Source organism: Mus caroli, unplaced genomic scaffold, assembly GCF_978045245.1.
Source record: "Mus caroli unplaced genomic scaffold, Mus_caroli_1 scaffold_2, whole genome shotgun sequence".
Lineage (NCBI taxonomy): Eukaryota > Metazoa > Chordata > Mammalia > Rodentia > Muridae > Mus > Mus caroli.
The window spans coordinates 165,245,876-165,261,843 of record NW_028227257.1 but is presented as its reverse complement, the minus strand read 5'-3'; the positions used below and the strand labels follow the sequence as shown (position 1 = coordinate 165,261,843).

The following is a 15,968-nucleotide window of genomic DNA, read 5'->3' as shown; positions in this document are numbered from 1 at the left end:
GTCACAGATGCTGTCAGCTTCTGTGGTGCACACTCTCACCTGTTCAGACTAAGTTCCTAAGTTCGGCGGAGTCCCGGAACCAAGATGGCGCTCCCTGCCCCTGAGGAAGAGGGCTCCCATGCAGGGCTGAACACTGTCCTCTGGCTGGGAGGGTGCTGGATGTCTGCAGCCCCAAAAGGGTGCTGCCTCAGCGGCTCTGTGGCTCCAGCCTGTCCCAGAAGCTGTCTGCCTCTGTGGTGCACACTCTCACCTGTGCAGACTAATTTCCTAAGTTCGGTGGAGTCCCCGATATGTTCCCTCTTAAAGGAAGAAATTATTTTAGTGCAGCCCACAGTTAAGAGACTTTTAATTGTAAAAAGTCTTTGGATTTTAAAAGACAAGAATATTTTAAAGAGATCGAAATTTTAAGAATATGTAAAGACCGTGGGACATTTAAAGTTATTTAGACCTTGGGGATGAATAAGAATGTAAGGGTTGAGGCTTACTAGTGATGTGTTTGTGTGTCAAGTTGACAAGGGGTCAATTGTACTGGCTAGTTTTGTGTCAACTTGACACAGCTGGAGTTATCACAGAGAAAGGAGCTTCAGTTGAGGAAATGCCTCCATGAGATCTAACTGTAAGGCATTTTCTCAATTAGTGATCAAGGGGGAAAGGCCCCTTGTTGGTGGGACCACCTCTGGGCTGGTAGTCTTGGTTCTATAAGAGAGCAGGCTGAGCAAGCCAGTAAGGAACATCCCTCCATGGCCTCTGCATCAGCTCCTGCCCCCAGACCTGCTTGAGTTCCAGTCCTGACTTCCTTGGTGATGAACAGCAGTATGGAAGTGTAAGCTGAATAAACCTTTTCCTCCTCAACTTGCTTCTTGTCATGACATTTGTGCAGGAATAGAAACCCTGACTAAGACACAAATCAACAGTTGAACAGGAGCCATTTGTTGAAAAGGTTATCTTTTCTCCACTGGATGATTTTTGCAACACTGTCAAAGATCAAGTGACCATAAGTGTGTGGGTTCATTTCTCAATCTTCAACTCTATTCCATTGATCTACCTGTTTGCTGTTGTACCAGTACCATGCAGTTTTTATCACAATTGCTGTGTAGTACAGCTTGAGGTCAGGAATGGTGATTCCACCAAAGGTTCTCTTATTGTTGAGAATAGTTTTTGCTATCCTAGGTTATCATTATTCTAGGTTTTGTTATTCCATATGAATTTCCAAATTGCCCTTTCTAAGTCTGTGAAGAATTAAATTGGAATTTTGATTGGGATTGCATTGAATCTGTAGATTGCTTTCAGCAATATAACCATTTTGACTATACTACTCCTGCCAATCCATGAGCTTGGGAGATCTTTCCATCTTCTGAGATCTTCTTCAATTTCTTTCTTCAGAGACTTGAAGTTCTTGTCATACAGATCTTTCACTTCCTTAGAGTCACACCAAGGTATTTTATATTATTTGTGACTATTGTGAAGAGTGTTGTTTTCCTAATTTCTTTCTCAACCTGTATACTCTTTGTGTAGAGAAAGGCCACTGATCTGTTTGAGTTAATTTTATATCCAGCCACTGCACTGAAGCTGCTTATCAGGTTTAGGAGTTCTCTGGTGGAATTTTTAGGGTCACTTATATATACTATCATATCATCTGCAAATAGTGATATTTTGACATCTTTCTTTCCAATTTGTATCATCTTGACCTCCTTTTGTTGTCTAATTGCTCTGCCTAGCACATCAAGTACTATATTGAGTAGGTTGGGAGAAAGTGAGCAGCCTTGTCGAGTCCCTCATTTTAGTGGGATTGCTTCAAGTTTCTCTCCATTTAGTTTGATGTTGGCTACTGGTTTGCTGTATATTCCTTTTATTATGTTTAAGTATGGGCCTTGAATTTCTGATCTTTCCAAGACTTTTATCATAAATGGCTGTTGGATTTTGTCAAATATTTTCTCGGCATCTAACGAGATGATCATGTGCTTTTTGTCTTTGAGGTTTTATATATATATATATATGTGTGTGTGTGTGTGTGTGTCTCTGTGTGTGTCTGTGTGTAGTAGGTTATATTGATGGATTTCTATATATTAAACCATCCCAGCATCCCTGGGATGAAGCCTACTTTATCATGATGTATAATCGTTTTGATGTGTTCTTGGATTAAGTTTGTGAGAATTTTATTGAGTATTTTTGCATCAATTTTCCTAAGGGAAATTTGTCTGAAGTTCTCTTTCTTTTTTGGGTCTTTGTCTGATTTAGGTATTAGAGTAATTGTGGCTTCATAGAATGAATTGGGTAGAGTACCTTCTGTTTCTATTTTGTGCAATAATTTGAGGAGAATTGGAATTAGGACCTCTCTGAATGTTCTTTCAGAACTCTGCAGTAAATCCATTTGGTCCTGGGCCTTTTTTTTGGGTGGGGGAGACTATTAATGACTGCTTCTATTTCTTTAGGGGATATGGGACTGTTTAGGTCATTAATCAGATCCTAATTTAACTTTGTACCTTTTTTCTGTCTAGAATTTTGTCCATTTCATCCAGGTTTTGTAGTTTTGTTGATTATAGCCGTTTGTAGTGGGATCTGATGATGTTTTCGATTTCCTCATGTCCTGTTGTTATGTCTCCCTTTTCATTTTTGATTTTGTTAATTAGGATACTGTCCCTGTGCCCTCTAGTTAGTCTGTCTAAGGTTTTATCTGTCTTGTTGATTTTCTCAAAAAAAAAAAAAAAAACTGTTCCTGATTTGGTTGATTCTTTGTATAGATCTTTTTTTCCCCCACTTGGTTGATTTCAGCCCTGTGTTTGATTATTTCCTGCCATATACACCTTTTGGGTGAATTTGCTTCCTTGTGTTCTAGAGCTTTTAGCTGTGCTGTCAAGCTGCTAGTGTATGCTCTCTCTAGTTTCTTCTTGGAAGCACTCAGAGCTACGAGTTTTCCTCTGAGGACTGCCTTCATTGTGTCCCATATGTTTGGGTATGTCCATCTCTCTGCCTGTGCTCTCTGCTCTAGTTTGCTATAGGTGCAGTAAACAGTCACCATGATCAAAAGAAACTGGGGAGGGATAGGACTTATTTGGATTTCAGGTTACAGTCTGAAATTTAGGGAAGGTGGGGCAGGACCAGGCAGGAACTTGTAGGGAGGAGAAATACTGTTCACATGGCTTGCTCAGATACCATTCTTACACAGCTCAAGTCCACTACATACCAATGGCATCACCCACAGTAGGCTGGGACCTCGTATATCACTTATTGATGAAGAAAAATGCCCATAGACATGCCTTGAGTAAATCTGATAGAGACAATTTCTGAATTGAAAGTTCCTCTTCCCAAGTGTGTCAAGGTTTATTATAAGATTACACAAATTAACCGGTAAATTATCTATTTTGTTTCCTCAAATTTTGATCTTAACATAGCAATTCGACTTATATTAGATTTCTAGTTTCATCATTTCAAGATTTCCTGACTTAAGTATGCCTGGTTTTGGCATTTGCTTTTTATTTTTAAATTGTCTCTGATCTTTCACTATTCTTTATAAAGTTTTCTAAATATCAAACTTAAAAAAATTTTGATTTATTTTATATATATATATATGTGTGTGTGTGTGTGTGTGTGTGTGTGTGTGTGTAGTTTAAATGTTAGAGTTACTGAATTTACCCACTCAGTATTAGATAGCTTACTGTCTGCAGTAGCTAGTCATTTCTGAAGCAAATTTGATTCAGCCCCCTAGTTTTACTCTCTGCTCTTGGTTTCTTTATGGATTTAGTTTTTAAATATAGACACATGTAATACCAGTACATAGGAGCTCTGTGGTAGTTGTGTGCTGTTGAGTGAAGGGGAAATGTCCACATGTTAATGGTTTTAGACTCAGTTTTCATTTTTTAAAAAATTTTTTACAGTCAATATTATTTTTTTAATTAATTTACTTTTAACACTCCATACTCCATTCCACACCTCTCCATCTATCCTCTGACTACTCTATTTCCCCCATCTCCTCCTCACGCCCTGTCTCCATGTGGATGCCCTCAGCCCCCACCCCACCTGACCTCTAAACTCCCTGGGACTTCCAGTCTCTTGACGGTTAGGTGCATCATCTCTGAATGAATACAGACCTGGAAGTCCTCTACTGTATGTGTGTTCAGGGCCTCATATCAGCTGGTGTATGCTGTCTGTCCAGTGTTTGAGAATTCTTGGGAGTCCAGATTAATTAAGCCTGCTGGTCCTAGTACAGGATCACCCTTCTCCTTAGCTTCTTTCAGCCTTCCCTAATTCACCAACAGGGATTAGCTGCTTCTGTCCATTGGGTGGGTGCAAATGTCTGCATCTGACTCTTTCAGCTGCTTGTTGGATCTTTTGAAGAGGAGTCATGCTAGGTCCCTTTTTGTGAGGACTCCATAGTAATAGTTTCAGGCTTTGGGACCTCCCCTTGAGCTGGATCTCACTTTGGGCCTGTCTCTGGACCTTCTTTTCCTCATGTTCCTCTCCATTTCCATCCCTGTAATTCTTTCAGACAGGAACAATTATGGGTCAAAGATGTGACTGTGCGAAGGCAGCCTCATCCCTCACTTGATGTCCTGTCTTCCTGCTGGAGGTAGGTCCTATAAGTTCCCTCTCCCTACTGTTGGGCATTTCATCTAAGGTTCCTCTTTTTGATTCCTGAGAGTCTCTTACCTACCAGATCTTTTGTGCATTCTGGAGGGTACCCTCCCACCTCCTATTTCCTGAAATTGCTTGTTTCCATTCTTTCTGCTGGCCCTCAGGGCTTCAGTCCTTTTCCCTCACCCAATACCAGATCAGGTTCACCTCTCCCCATCAATCCCTCCTCTCCCTGTCCACTTTCCCTCCCACGTCCCTCCCTTCATCCCCACTTGTGATTCTTTCTTCTCTCCCAAGTGTGACTGAGGTGTCCTCACTTGGGCACTTCAACTTGTTGACTTTTTGCATTCTGTGGACTGTATCTTTATCATTCTGGACTTTGTTTGGGGGGTGGGGTGGGGTTAATATCCACTTATTAGTGAGTACATACCTGCTATGAACATAGTGGAACACACACCCCTGTGGCATGGTGGGGAATCTTTTGGGTAAATTCCCAAGAGTGGTATAGCTGGTTCTTCAGGTAGATCTATTTCCTATATTCTGAGGAACCTCCAGATTGGTTTCCAGAGTGGTTGTACCAGTTTGCAATCCCACTAGCATTAAGGAAGTGTTCCTCTTTCTTCACATCCTCTCCAACATGTGTTGTCACCTGAGGTTTTGATCTTAGCCATTCTGATTGGTGTAAGGTAGAATCTCAGAAATGCTTTGACTTGCATTTCTCTGATCACTAAGTACTTTGAACATTTCTTTAGGTGCTTTTCAGCCATTGGAGATTCCTCAGTTGTGAATTCTCAGTTTAGTTCTGTACTCCATTTTTTATTGGGTTGTTTGGTGTTTTTGGTGATTAACTTCTTGAGTCCTTTAAATATTTTGGATATTAGCAATCTATCGGATGTGGGGTTAGTGAAGATTTTTATCCCAATCTTTAGGTTGCTGATTTGTCCTTTGCCTTACAGAATCTTTCCAGTTTCATGAAGTCCCATTTATCAATTCTTGATCTTAGAGCATGAGCCATTGGAGTTCTGTTTAGGAAATTTCCCCCTGTGTCAATGAGTTTGAGGTTCTTTCCCACTTTCTCTTCAAGTAGATTCAGTGTATCTGGTTTTATGTTGAAGTCCTTGATCCTCTTGGACTTAACCTTTGTACAAGGTGACACATATGGCTCTATTTTCATTCTTCTACAGACTGACAGCCAGTTAGACCAGCATCATTTATTGAAGATGCTTTCTTTTTTCCATTGTATATTTTTGGCATCTTTGTCAAAGATCAAGTGACCCTGTGTGGTTTTATTTCTGGATCTTCATTTCTATTCCATTGATCAATGTGTATGCCTCTGAACCAATATCATGCAGTTTTTATCACTATTGCTCTGTAGTAAAGCTTGAGATCAGGGATGGTGGTTCCACCATCTGTTCTTTTTTTTTTTTTTTTTTTTTTTTGTTAAGAATTGTTTTTTCTCTTCTGGGTTTTTGCCTTTCCAGATGAATTTGAGAATTACTCTTTCCATGTCTTTGAAGAATTGTGTTGGGATTTTGGTAGGGATTGCATTGAATCTATAGATTGGCTTTGGTAGGATGGCAATTTTTACTATGTTAATTCTGCCAATTCATGAGCATGAGAGATCTCTCCATTTTCTGAGATCTTTTTTGATTTCTTTCTTGAGAGACTTGAAGTTATTGTCATATAGGTCTTTTACTTGTTTGGTTAGAGTTAGCCCAAAATGTTTTATATTATTTGTGGCTATTATAAAGGGAGTTGTTTCCCTATTTTTTCTCAGCCTGCTTATCCTTTGTATAAAGGAAGGCTACTTATTTATTTGAGTTAATTTTGTATCCAGCCACTTTGCTGAAGTTGTTAATCAGCTGGAGAAGTTCTCTCATAGAATTTTTGGGGTTGCTTATGTATACTATCATATCATGTGCAAATAGTGATAACTTTATTTCTTCTTTACCAATTTGTATCCCCTTGATCTCCTTTTGTTGTCTGATTGTTCTACTAACACTTCGAGTACTGTATTGAATAGATTTGGGAAGAGTGGGCATCCTTGTCTTGTCCCTAATTTCAGTGGGATTGCTTCAAGTATGTCTCCATTTAATTTGATATTCACTGTTGGCTTGCTATAAATTGCTTTCATTATGTTTAGGTGTGGGTCTTGATTTCCTGATCTCTCTAATACTTTTAACATGAAGGGGTGTTATATTTTGTCAAATGCTTTTTCTGCATCTAAGAAGATGATCATGTAATTTTTTTCTTAAGTTTGTTTATATAGTGGACTACGTTAATGGATTTTCATATATTAAACCAACCTTGCATTCATGGGGTGAAGCCTACTCGATGGTGCTGAATGATGGTTTTAATGTGTTCTTGGATTCAGCTTGCAAGAATTTTATTGTGTATTTTTGCATTAATATTCATAAGCGAGATTGGTCTGACAGTCTCTCCTTTGGATGTGTCCTTGTGTGCTGAATGTACCAGAGTAATTGTGGCTTCATAGAACAAGTTAGGTAATATTCTTTTTGTTTCTGTTTTAAGGAATACTTTGAGAAAAATTGGTATCAAGTCTTCTTTGTAGGTCTGGGAGACTCAGTTTTCTATGGAGTTTCTACCTTCATTTTGTGGTTTTCAAGGAGTTTCTGACTCATCTGTCAGAAGGAGAATTAAATCTGCCCTTCCAACATCCTGCCAATGAAGAAGGCTAGTGTTGATGGAAATTGGATGCATCAGAATGGTTCAATGATATTTTTTTATGATTCAACATAATTTTATTGATATATGCGACATTACACTTGATTAGATAAAAGAAATATGATCATTTTCCAATTTTTATTACTTTCTTCATTTACATTTCAAATGCTATCCCAAAAGTTCTCTATACCCTCCCCCAACCCTGTTCCCCTACAAACCCACTCCCACTCCTTGGCCCTGGCATTCCCCTGTACTGGGGCATATAAAGTTTGCAAGACGAAGGGGCCTCTCTTCCCAATGATGGCCGACCAGGCCATCTTCTGCTACATATGCAGCTGGAGACACAAGCTCTGGGAGTACTGGTTAGTTCATATTGTTGTTCCACCAATAGGGTTGCAGACCCCTTTATCTCCTTGGGTACTTTCTCTAGTTCCTACATTGGGGGCCCCGTGTTCCATCCTAAGATGACTGTGAGCATCCACTTCTGTATTTGCCAGGTACTGGCATAACCTCACAAGAGACAGCTATATCAGGGTCCTTTCAGCAAAATCTTGCTGGCATATGCAATAGTGTCTGCATTTGGTGGCTGATTATGGGATGGGTCCCCTGGTAGGGCAGTCTCTGGATGGTCCATCTTTTAGTCTCAGCTCCAAACTTTGTTTCTGTAACTCCTTCCATGGGTATTTTGTACCCCATTCTAAGGAGGCACAAAGAATCCACACTTTGTCTTCCTTCTTCTTGAGTTTCATGTGTTTTGCAAATATTAGCTTAAGGACATTTAAAATGGTTACTTTTTATCTTCTCAGTTGTAACATTTGGCTTTGGTACCTTGGGAGTCTCTGTGTCCATTTCCTCAGCAGTTACAGGAAATAGGCTGAATTCTGACCCCAGCCTCCTGCTGTACCAATTAAGAGTTGTTACTTTTTAGTTTATGCATATTTTTCATGTTACCTATGAATGCCAAATTTCAAGGCCCTTACAGTTCAGTTCAAATATCAGGACAGTTTCAGAAATTGTGCTCAGGGAGTTTGGTGTTCTTCTTTATCCTCCTCTATTTTATCTTGCCTTCCCTCTCTTCTCCACTTGCACATTGCTTAGTGACTTTTGCATGACATTGCTCAGTTGTTTAGGACCTCCCTAGAATACTGAGTCAGATTTAAGGCTTCATACTTCATGGACATTGTTGGCATTTATGCAACTCTGTGGTAAATATAGTTATATTTCTTTACTCCTGTCTGCTGAGAGCAATAGATGCAGCCTATAATATGTAGAACCACATATGGGATCCCAGTGAAAAACAACTCAAAAAGAAATAGTACATTTTTGATACACAGCACTTTATTTGATAGCTTAAATAGAATTTTACTAGCTATATGAATATTTATTAACCTTCAGAGAAATGAAGGTTTAATATTTTACTTTTGTAAAATAGATAACAAAATGTCTTTGTTGTTTGTATTATCAATAATATTGATTCAATAACAGTCCAAATTAGTTTTAAATATGTGAAAATAAATTTCCAATGATTTTGTTTACTACAAAATCTATAGGTGTAACTAATAGGAGTATAGATAGTTCTTTCTTCCACGTGGTTTTAAAGAACAGAATTTTAAATTGTACACTTGAAACGGTAAAGATTTTTATGTGAAAACTAGAAAAACATAGCATAAAAGATATTTAATCTGAGAGGAAAAATAATACACTTTTGAGTAAAGAAAAATGTGCTGTGACATTTCAAAGAAAATATTGGGCTAGCAAGATGGCACCATCAGTCAAGTGCTTGCTTTTGGGCCCCATAATTCATGCAAACAAAGCCAGGCATGGTGGCACGATTATAATCAAGCTGCCCAGGAGACAGAGAGAGGAAGTTCTCTGAGAAATTTTTCCTAGCAAGCCTTGAATAATTGACAAGGCCTGTGTCCTGTGTCAGAATAGATCCTGTCTCAGAAACGGAGATGGGCAGTGATTGGAATATTACTGATATTGGCTTCTGGCCTCCATCTGTGCACACACATGTACTCATACTATGAACATACACACATAAGCATACACATATTCACACATGCTTGCCATCACAGCTGCATGACAGGCTGTGGGGGCACCATTAACCTGATTAATGCATCTCTGGCTTTCTAGTAATCAGATGGCATGCTGTTTCCTGTGTGCTTTTCTGTTTTGCCCTTTTCTATACCATGTTTGTCCTCAAACACAACCTTGGTAAAAACTTCTGGGACAGGGATTGAGGGCGTTACTAGAGAAGGAAATGACTTTGATATCAATAGCAACAATGGCTATTGAAATAATCATCCCAGGCATATCAGGACAAAAGGTTCTGGATGTGGAGGCTTATAGTCTTAATTGTTCTCTGACAAATCTTATCCAACTCATGATGATTAAGTTGTACCAGGAAATATTGGAAGCAGGAAATATTTTTAAGAAACATGAAGTTTTAGTATCTAAGAGAATTGAAAACCCAAGAAAAAGGTATAGTGGTCATGGGTCACTAAGGATAGAGATGTCCATAGAAAATACAATGCACAAGATCAAGAAGGATATAGATGAATATGCCGGAATAGTGAGCACTATTGAGAGCCCCCAGAAGAGGAAATCTCTAATAATAGAGAGTTTGATCCAGAAATATTATTGGGGAAAATTGGAAGATATATGTATGATAAAAAAGATAAAGGATGGATAGAAAATTTTGGACCACGTGAGGGGGCCATTGGGTTAGTGAACTGATCTTCCTGGAAAGATTGGAACATACTGACTTGACCCCCTGGCATCACCTGCCTAAAGAATTTAGGGTTCAAGTTCTAAAAGATTGAGTTTGATCTTGTGAAGGAGTCCTAGGGAAAGCTGCAGTAGGAATTAAAGTTGCAAATGGAAAAGAGTTTGGAAAGCATTGTATAAATAGATATTTGTATGAGCTTAATACAGAGATTTTTGTAAATTTAAGGCATTAGAAATATTAACATTCCTTTTACCTGTTTAGCCCCTTTCTGTGTTCAGACTATTGCTATAATCACAAGTTTATGCCCAGATGACCTGTGATTTGAAGGTTTTTCATAAAGTTAAAAGTTAATGTATAACTTGCTTTAGCAGACACTGAACTGTGACTTTATGTGTGCATTGTGCTTTCTGTTGGCCTAGTTACATGGGCTTTTTAAAGAAAATAATGGGCTTGAGAAAAATAACAAAAAGACCTTTGATTATGTATTATTGTATAACTAGGAAGTGGGTAACCTATAAAAGACCGAGACAAACTCAGAGAGAGAAAAAACATGAGAGAGAGGGGGGAGAGGGGGGCGGGCTGTCTCATAGCCCAGCTTCTGAACTGCAATGAGTCAACTGTAAGCTTGCACCTGCATCCTTGCCTGAGACTGATTTCATGCTGATTCAATTCTCCCATTCTCGAGAACCCCAAACATACTGAGACTGGTCCTCAGTGTAGTATACTAACTTAATGTCAAAAATTTAAACAACATATTTCTTTTATAGAAATAGTAAAATCCATTACTGAAGTTGCCATTAAACATTAACTTGTGGAATTAGGAGGAGTGAACTGACATGTGTTATTAAAGCTTATCAGTAATTGGTGCAATCATTTTTTTAGGTTCCATATCCTTTAAAATAAAATAATTCTAGCCTATTTTTGAAAAGTTCATAAAAAGTTTTGTTAAAAGATATAACACATAATTTTTCCATACATTGCTTCTGTTGTCTTTACATTTAGGTTCCTTTGTATGGATGAGGGCCGGTCATGCATCTATTTCTAGACTCGTTGAGAGCAGTGCATATTTAAACAGCTCTGTATGTCACTGCATGGATGGGAACTGCCGTCTTCAGTTCAATTACAGGATGGAAAACAGTGTCCTGAGAGTAAGACTGTACAATGATAAGGTAAGGAAAAAGTAACATTGATTTAAAATCCATGGAATATATGACATTTCTATCCTTAGACATTTGTCTTTTTAGTTTTCATTCATAGACTTCAGACATTCTGTTTATTTTATTCATGTGTAAGTGTGGGTCTGCTTTTCTTCATGTGTACCACATGTGTACAATGTCCTCAGAGTTCAGAAAAGGTGTTGGGTCCCCTATAGCTGGAGTTACAATCTTCATCAACCCTTTTCCTTCCACATTGGTATTGGTAACTAATCTCAGGACTTTTATAAGAGCATAAAGTATTCTCCCTCTCTCTCTCTCTCTCTCTCTCTCTCTCTCTCTCTCTCTCTCTCTCTCTCTCTCTCGGGGGGGGGAGTCTACAATAAATGAACACTCCTTCTATTAAAGATGAAGAAACACACACATGCAGGCACACTGAGAGAAATCCTTGTACAAGACATAGATAACCATTCCTGGAGGGCTGGGTGGGGGCAGTTCTGGCCTTATGGGGGCTAGAAAGAAGGTCTTCTTTCTCTAGTTTGGAGTTAATCATTTTAAACAAAGAAAGGGAAGCTGATAGGCCTACAACTTTGGGTACAGAAGTTGAGCTCAAGTCTTGAACTTATTTAACCAGCCTAGACTGGTCATCTGCTGGAGGATTGGGAGAGGTTACAAAAAATGAAAAGTACTGCCAGAGCTTTGTCGCAGGTCATGAAAGTGAAAAAGTCAGAAAATTTGCCATCTCTCTTTTCCAACTGTGGCTTCTTTCCCTATTTGTCTACCTTTCAGGGATCTGTGTAACTCCTAGTTTGATAGTCTGTCCTCAGTTGGTTAGTCGTCATTGCTGTCATGCACTTTGGTGTGCAGGCTGCAATTTCCTCAAACTGACAAAGGGGAAAAATATGGGAAGGAGCAGGCAAAGTTCCTCTAAGGAGGTTCCATCTCAGGAACAATGATAACATTTAACTGATGGCAAAGATGCAGAATGTAAACTCTCCATGTAGCAAAAGTATGTTTCCTTAGATGTGAGGAGCGGGTGTGGCGGCAGTCCCAAAGGTGCCAGGGACTGCAGCTAAGTCTTATGACTTGCACCTGACTTCCTCATATAAACGACAAACATCGTGAGAGCTGCACAGGTGTACCAGGTTCCTGGTGAAGCCATTTTGGTGGAGATATGCCCCTGCTGCCCTGATTAGCTGAAGCTGCGTACCTGGTGAGGTGATGTGGCCTGCTGTGAGTGGATGGGAACTGATAGTACATAAGAGTGAGAGGCCCAGGGCTCAGGGTCTTTCGCCTATACAGTCAATGCCCAGCCCAATAAACATGTGCAGAAGGATCCTATTGTGGTGTCTTTCTTGCTGGCAAGCCAGGCGTCCCACACTTAGAGTGTGCTATGTGAGTTAAATGGTGTCTGTAGCACACAAAATCTGAGACACTTAGGGTTTTTGGTTTTCTTGCCTACTCTTTTTCTGCAATAAGGGTAAGACTGCCTCTTAATAATTTTCTCAACTACATCCTCAATAGGATTTACTGAAAATATTCTGATTAATCATTGAAATATTTATCCATCAATAAATTTAGATATTATTTTTTCTTTAATTTTATTATACATTTTAGGAACTTTTCAGAAGTCGAATACTCTCAATTTAAAACTACTTGTGACATATACATAAAAATTCAAAAGCTCCTTTCTCTACACAAAGAATAAACAGGCCGAGAAAGAAATTAGGAAAACAACACCCTTCTCAATAGTCACAAATAATATTAAATATCTTGGCGTGACTCTAACTAAGGAAGTGAAAGATCTGTATAATAAAATCTTCAAGTCTCTGAAGAAAGAAATTCTAGAAGATCTCAGAAGATGGAAAGATCTCCCATGCTCATGGATTGGCAGGATCAACATTGTAAAAATGGCTATCTTGCCAAAAGCAATCTACAGATTCAATGCAATCCCCATCAAAATTCCAAATCAATTCTTCAACGAGTTAGAAAGTGCAATCTGCAAATTCATCTGGAATAACAAAAAACCTAGGATAGCAAAAACTCTTCTCAAGGATAAAAGAACCTCTGGTGGAATCACCATGCCGGACCTAAAGCTTTACTACAGAGCAATTGTGATAAAAACTGTGTGGTAATGGTATAGTGACAGACAAGTAGACCAATGGAATAGAATTGAAGACCCAGAAATGAACCCACACACCTATGGTCACTTGATCTTCGACAAGGGAGCTAAAACCATCCAGTAGAAGAAAGACAGCATTTTCAACAAATGGTGCTGGGACAACTGGTTGTTAACATGTAGAAGAATGCGAATCGATCCATGCCTATCTCCTTGTACTAAGGTCAAGTCTAAGTGGATCAAGGAACTTCACATAAAACCAGAGACACTGAAACTTATAGAGGAGAAAGTGGGGAAAAGCCTAGAAGATATGGGCACAGGGGAAAAATTCTTGAATAGAACAGCAATGGCTTGTGCTGTAAGATCGAGAATTGACAAGTGGGACCTCATGAAACTGCAAAGCTTCTGCAAGGCAAAAGACACCATCAATAAGACAAAAAAAACACCAACAGATTGGGAAAGGATCCTATCCTAAATCTGATAAGGAACTAATATCCAATATGTATAAAGAACTCAAGAAGGTGGACTCCAGAAAATCAAATAACCCCATGGAAAAATGGGGCTCAGAACTGAACAAAGAATTCTCACCTGAGGAATACCGAATGGCAGAGAAGCACCTGAAAAAATGTTCAACATCCTTAATCATCTGGGAAATGCAAATCAAAACGACCCTGAGATTCCACCTCACACCAGTCAGAATGGCTAAGATCAAAAATTCAGGTGACAGCAGATGCTGGCGAGGATGTGGATAAAGAGGAACACTCCTCCATTGTTGGTGGGATTGCAAGCTTGTACAACCACTCTGGAAATCAGTCTGGCGGTTCCTCAGAAAATTGGACATAGTACTACCGGAGGATCCAGCAATACCTCTCCTGGGCATATATCCAGAAGATGTCCCAACCGGTAAGAAGGACACATGCTCCACTATGTTCATAGCAGCCTTATTTATAATAGCCAGAAGCTGGAAAGAACCCAGATGCCCCTCAACAGAGGAATGGATACAGAAACTATGGTACATTTACACAATGGAGTACTACTCAGCTATTAAAAAGAATGAATTTATGAAATTCCTAGGCAAATGGATGGACCTGGAGGGCATCATCTTGAGTGAGGTAACACAATCACAAAGGAACTCACACAATATGTATTCACTGATAAGTGGATATTAGCCCAAAACTTAGGATACCCAAGATATAAGATACAATTTTCTAAATGCATGAAACTCAAGAAGAATGAAGATCAAAGTGTGGACAATATGCCCCGTTTTAGAATTGTGAACAAAACACCCATGGAAGGAGTTACAGAGACAAAGTTTGGAGCTGTGATGAAAGGATGGACCATCTAGAGACTGCCATATCCAGGGATCCATAATCAGCTTCCAAACGCTGACACCATTGCATACACTAGCAAGATTTTGCTGAAAGGACCCAAATATAGCTGTCTCTTGTGAGACTATGCAGGGGCCTAGCAAACACAGAAGTGGATGCTCACAGTCAGCTATTGGATGTAATCACAGGTCTCCCAATGGAGAAGCTAGAGAAAGTACCCAAGGAGCTAAAGGGATCTGCAACCCTATAGTTGGAACAACATGATGAACTAACCAGTACCCCGGAGCTCTTGTCTCTAGCTGCATATGTATCAAAAGATGGCCTAGTCGGCCCTCACTGGAAAGAGAGGCCCATTGGGCTTGCAAACTTTATATGCCCCAATATAGGGGAATGCCAGGGCCAAAAGAATGGGAATAGGTGGGTAGGGAAGTGGGGTGCGCTATGGGGGACTTTTGGGATAGCATTGGAAATGTAATTGAGGAAAATATGTAATAAAAATATTAAAAATTAAAAAAAATAAATAAAATGTACAGGAAACTTAATATTAAAAAAGAGGAAAGGAGGGAGGGAGGGAGACAGAGAAAGAGAGAGACTTTTGTTTTTCAAAAGATTTGTTTTTATTATTCATGAGTGTGTGTGTGTGTGTGTGTGTGTATGTTTCTTACATAGTGTGGGCTTTTAAAACTACTGATGTTCACCTCCTAAAGTCCGTAGTGCCATCGAACTTGGAATGATCAAAAATCACTCCAGACATTGCAAAACATCCTTAGAGAGCTGTTGTTTCTAAGATAAATATGTGTAACTCTATTTTTACTGTTGTTCAAAATGTATACTATGAATATGTGTACTATATATAGCATTGCACAGCATCATACAGGTAGAAATCAAACTTTCTCATTTGCTGGGTGGTTGACAGATTTGGGGCTTTAAGGTTTATTTATTGTGAATTAGATGAGCAAAATTAAAAAAAGGCTACTATTAAATATTATTTGATACCTATCTTATATATTTACCTGCTTTGCCATGAACCACCTACCTTATGTTTCCACAAATGCACCTTAGAAATGTCCCAATTCATTGCTTTCTTTTGTTCTGTACTACAAAAACTCCACGAAATGTTTTCATCTTGTCTCATGCTTTTGAGTACAATGTGAATCTGTATTTTCAGGCCACAGTTGCTCCTGGTTCTTAAGAACAAACTTGTCTTATGCACTTTGAAAAATAAAATACAATGCAGACAATCAAAAAAAATTCAAAAGCTTAAAAATCATTTAAGAAATGATGGGTCTAATAGAAGTGAGGTCTTTGGGATTATACATTGTTAATTATGTTTTAGAGTTCTGATGTAATCTATGTGAGATTTTATGTCTACACATTCA

At 38.9% G+C, this 15,968-nt stretch overlaps 1 protein-coding gene across 1 annotated transcript in view; it reads left to right on the top strand.

Moving 5' to 3' along the window:
• The window catches only part of Malrd1 (MAM and LDL receptor class A domain containing 1), a 745,053-nt gene that overhangs the window by 71,328 nt on the left and 657,757 nt on the right, over window positions 1-15,968 (top strand). The window contains exon 7 of the mRNA XM_021156265.2: window positions 10,991-11,157. Coding sequence (XP_021011924.1) covers window positions 10,991-11,157 — 167 coding nt within the window. The remainder of the gene's footprint in view (window positions 1-10,990; window positions 11,158-15,968) is intronic.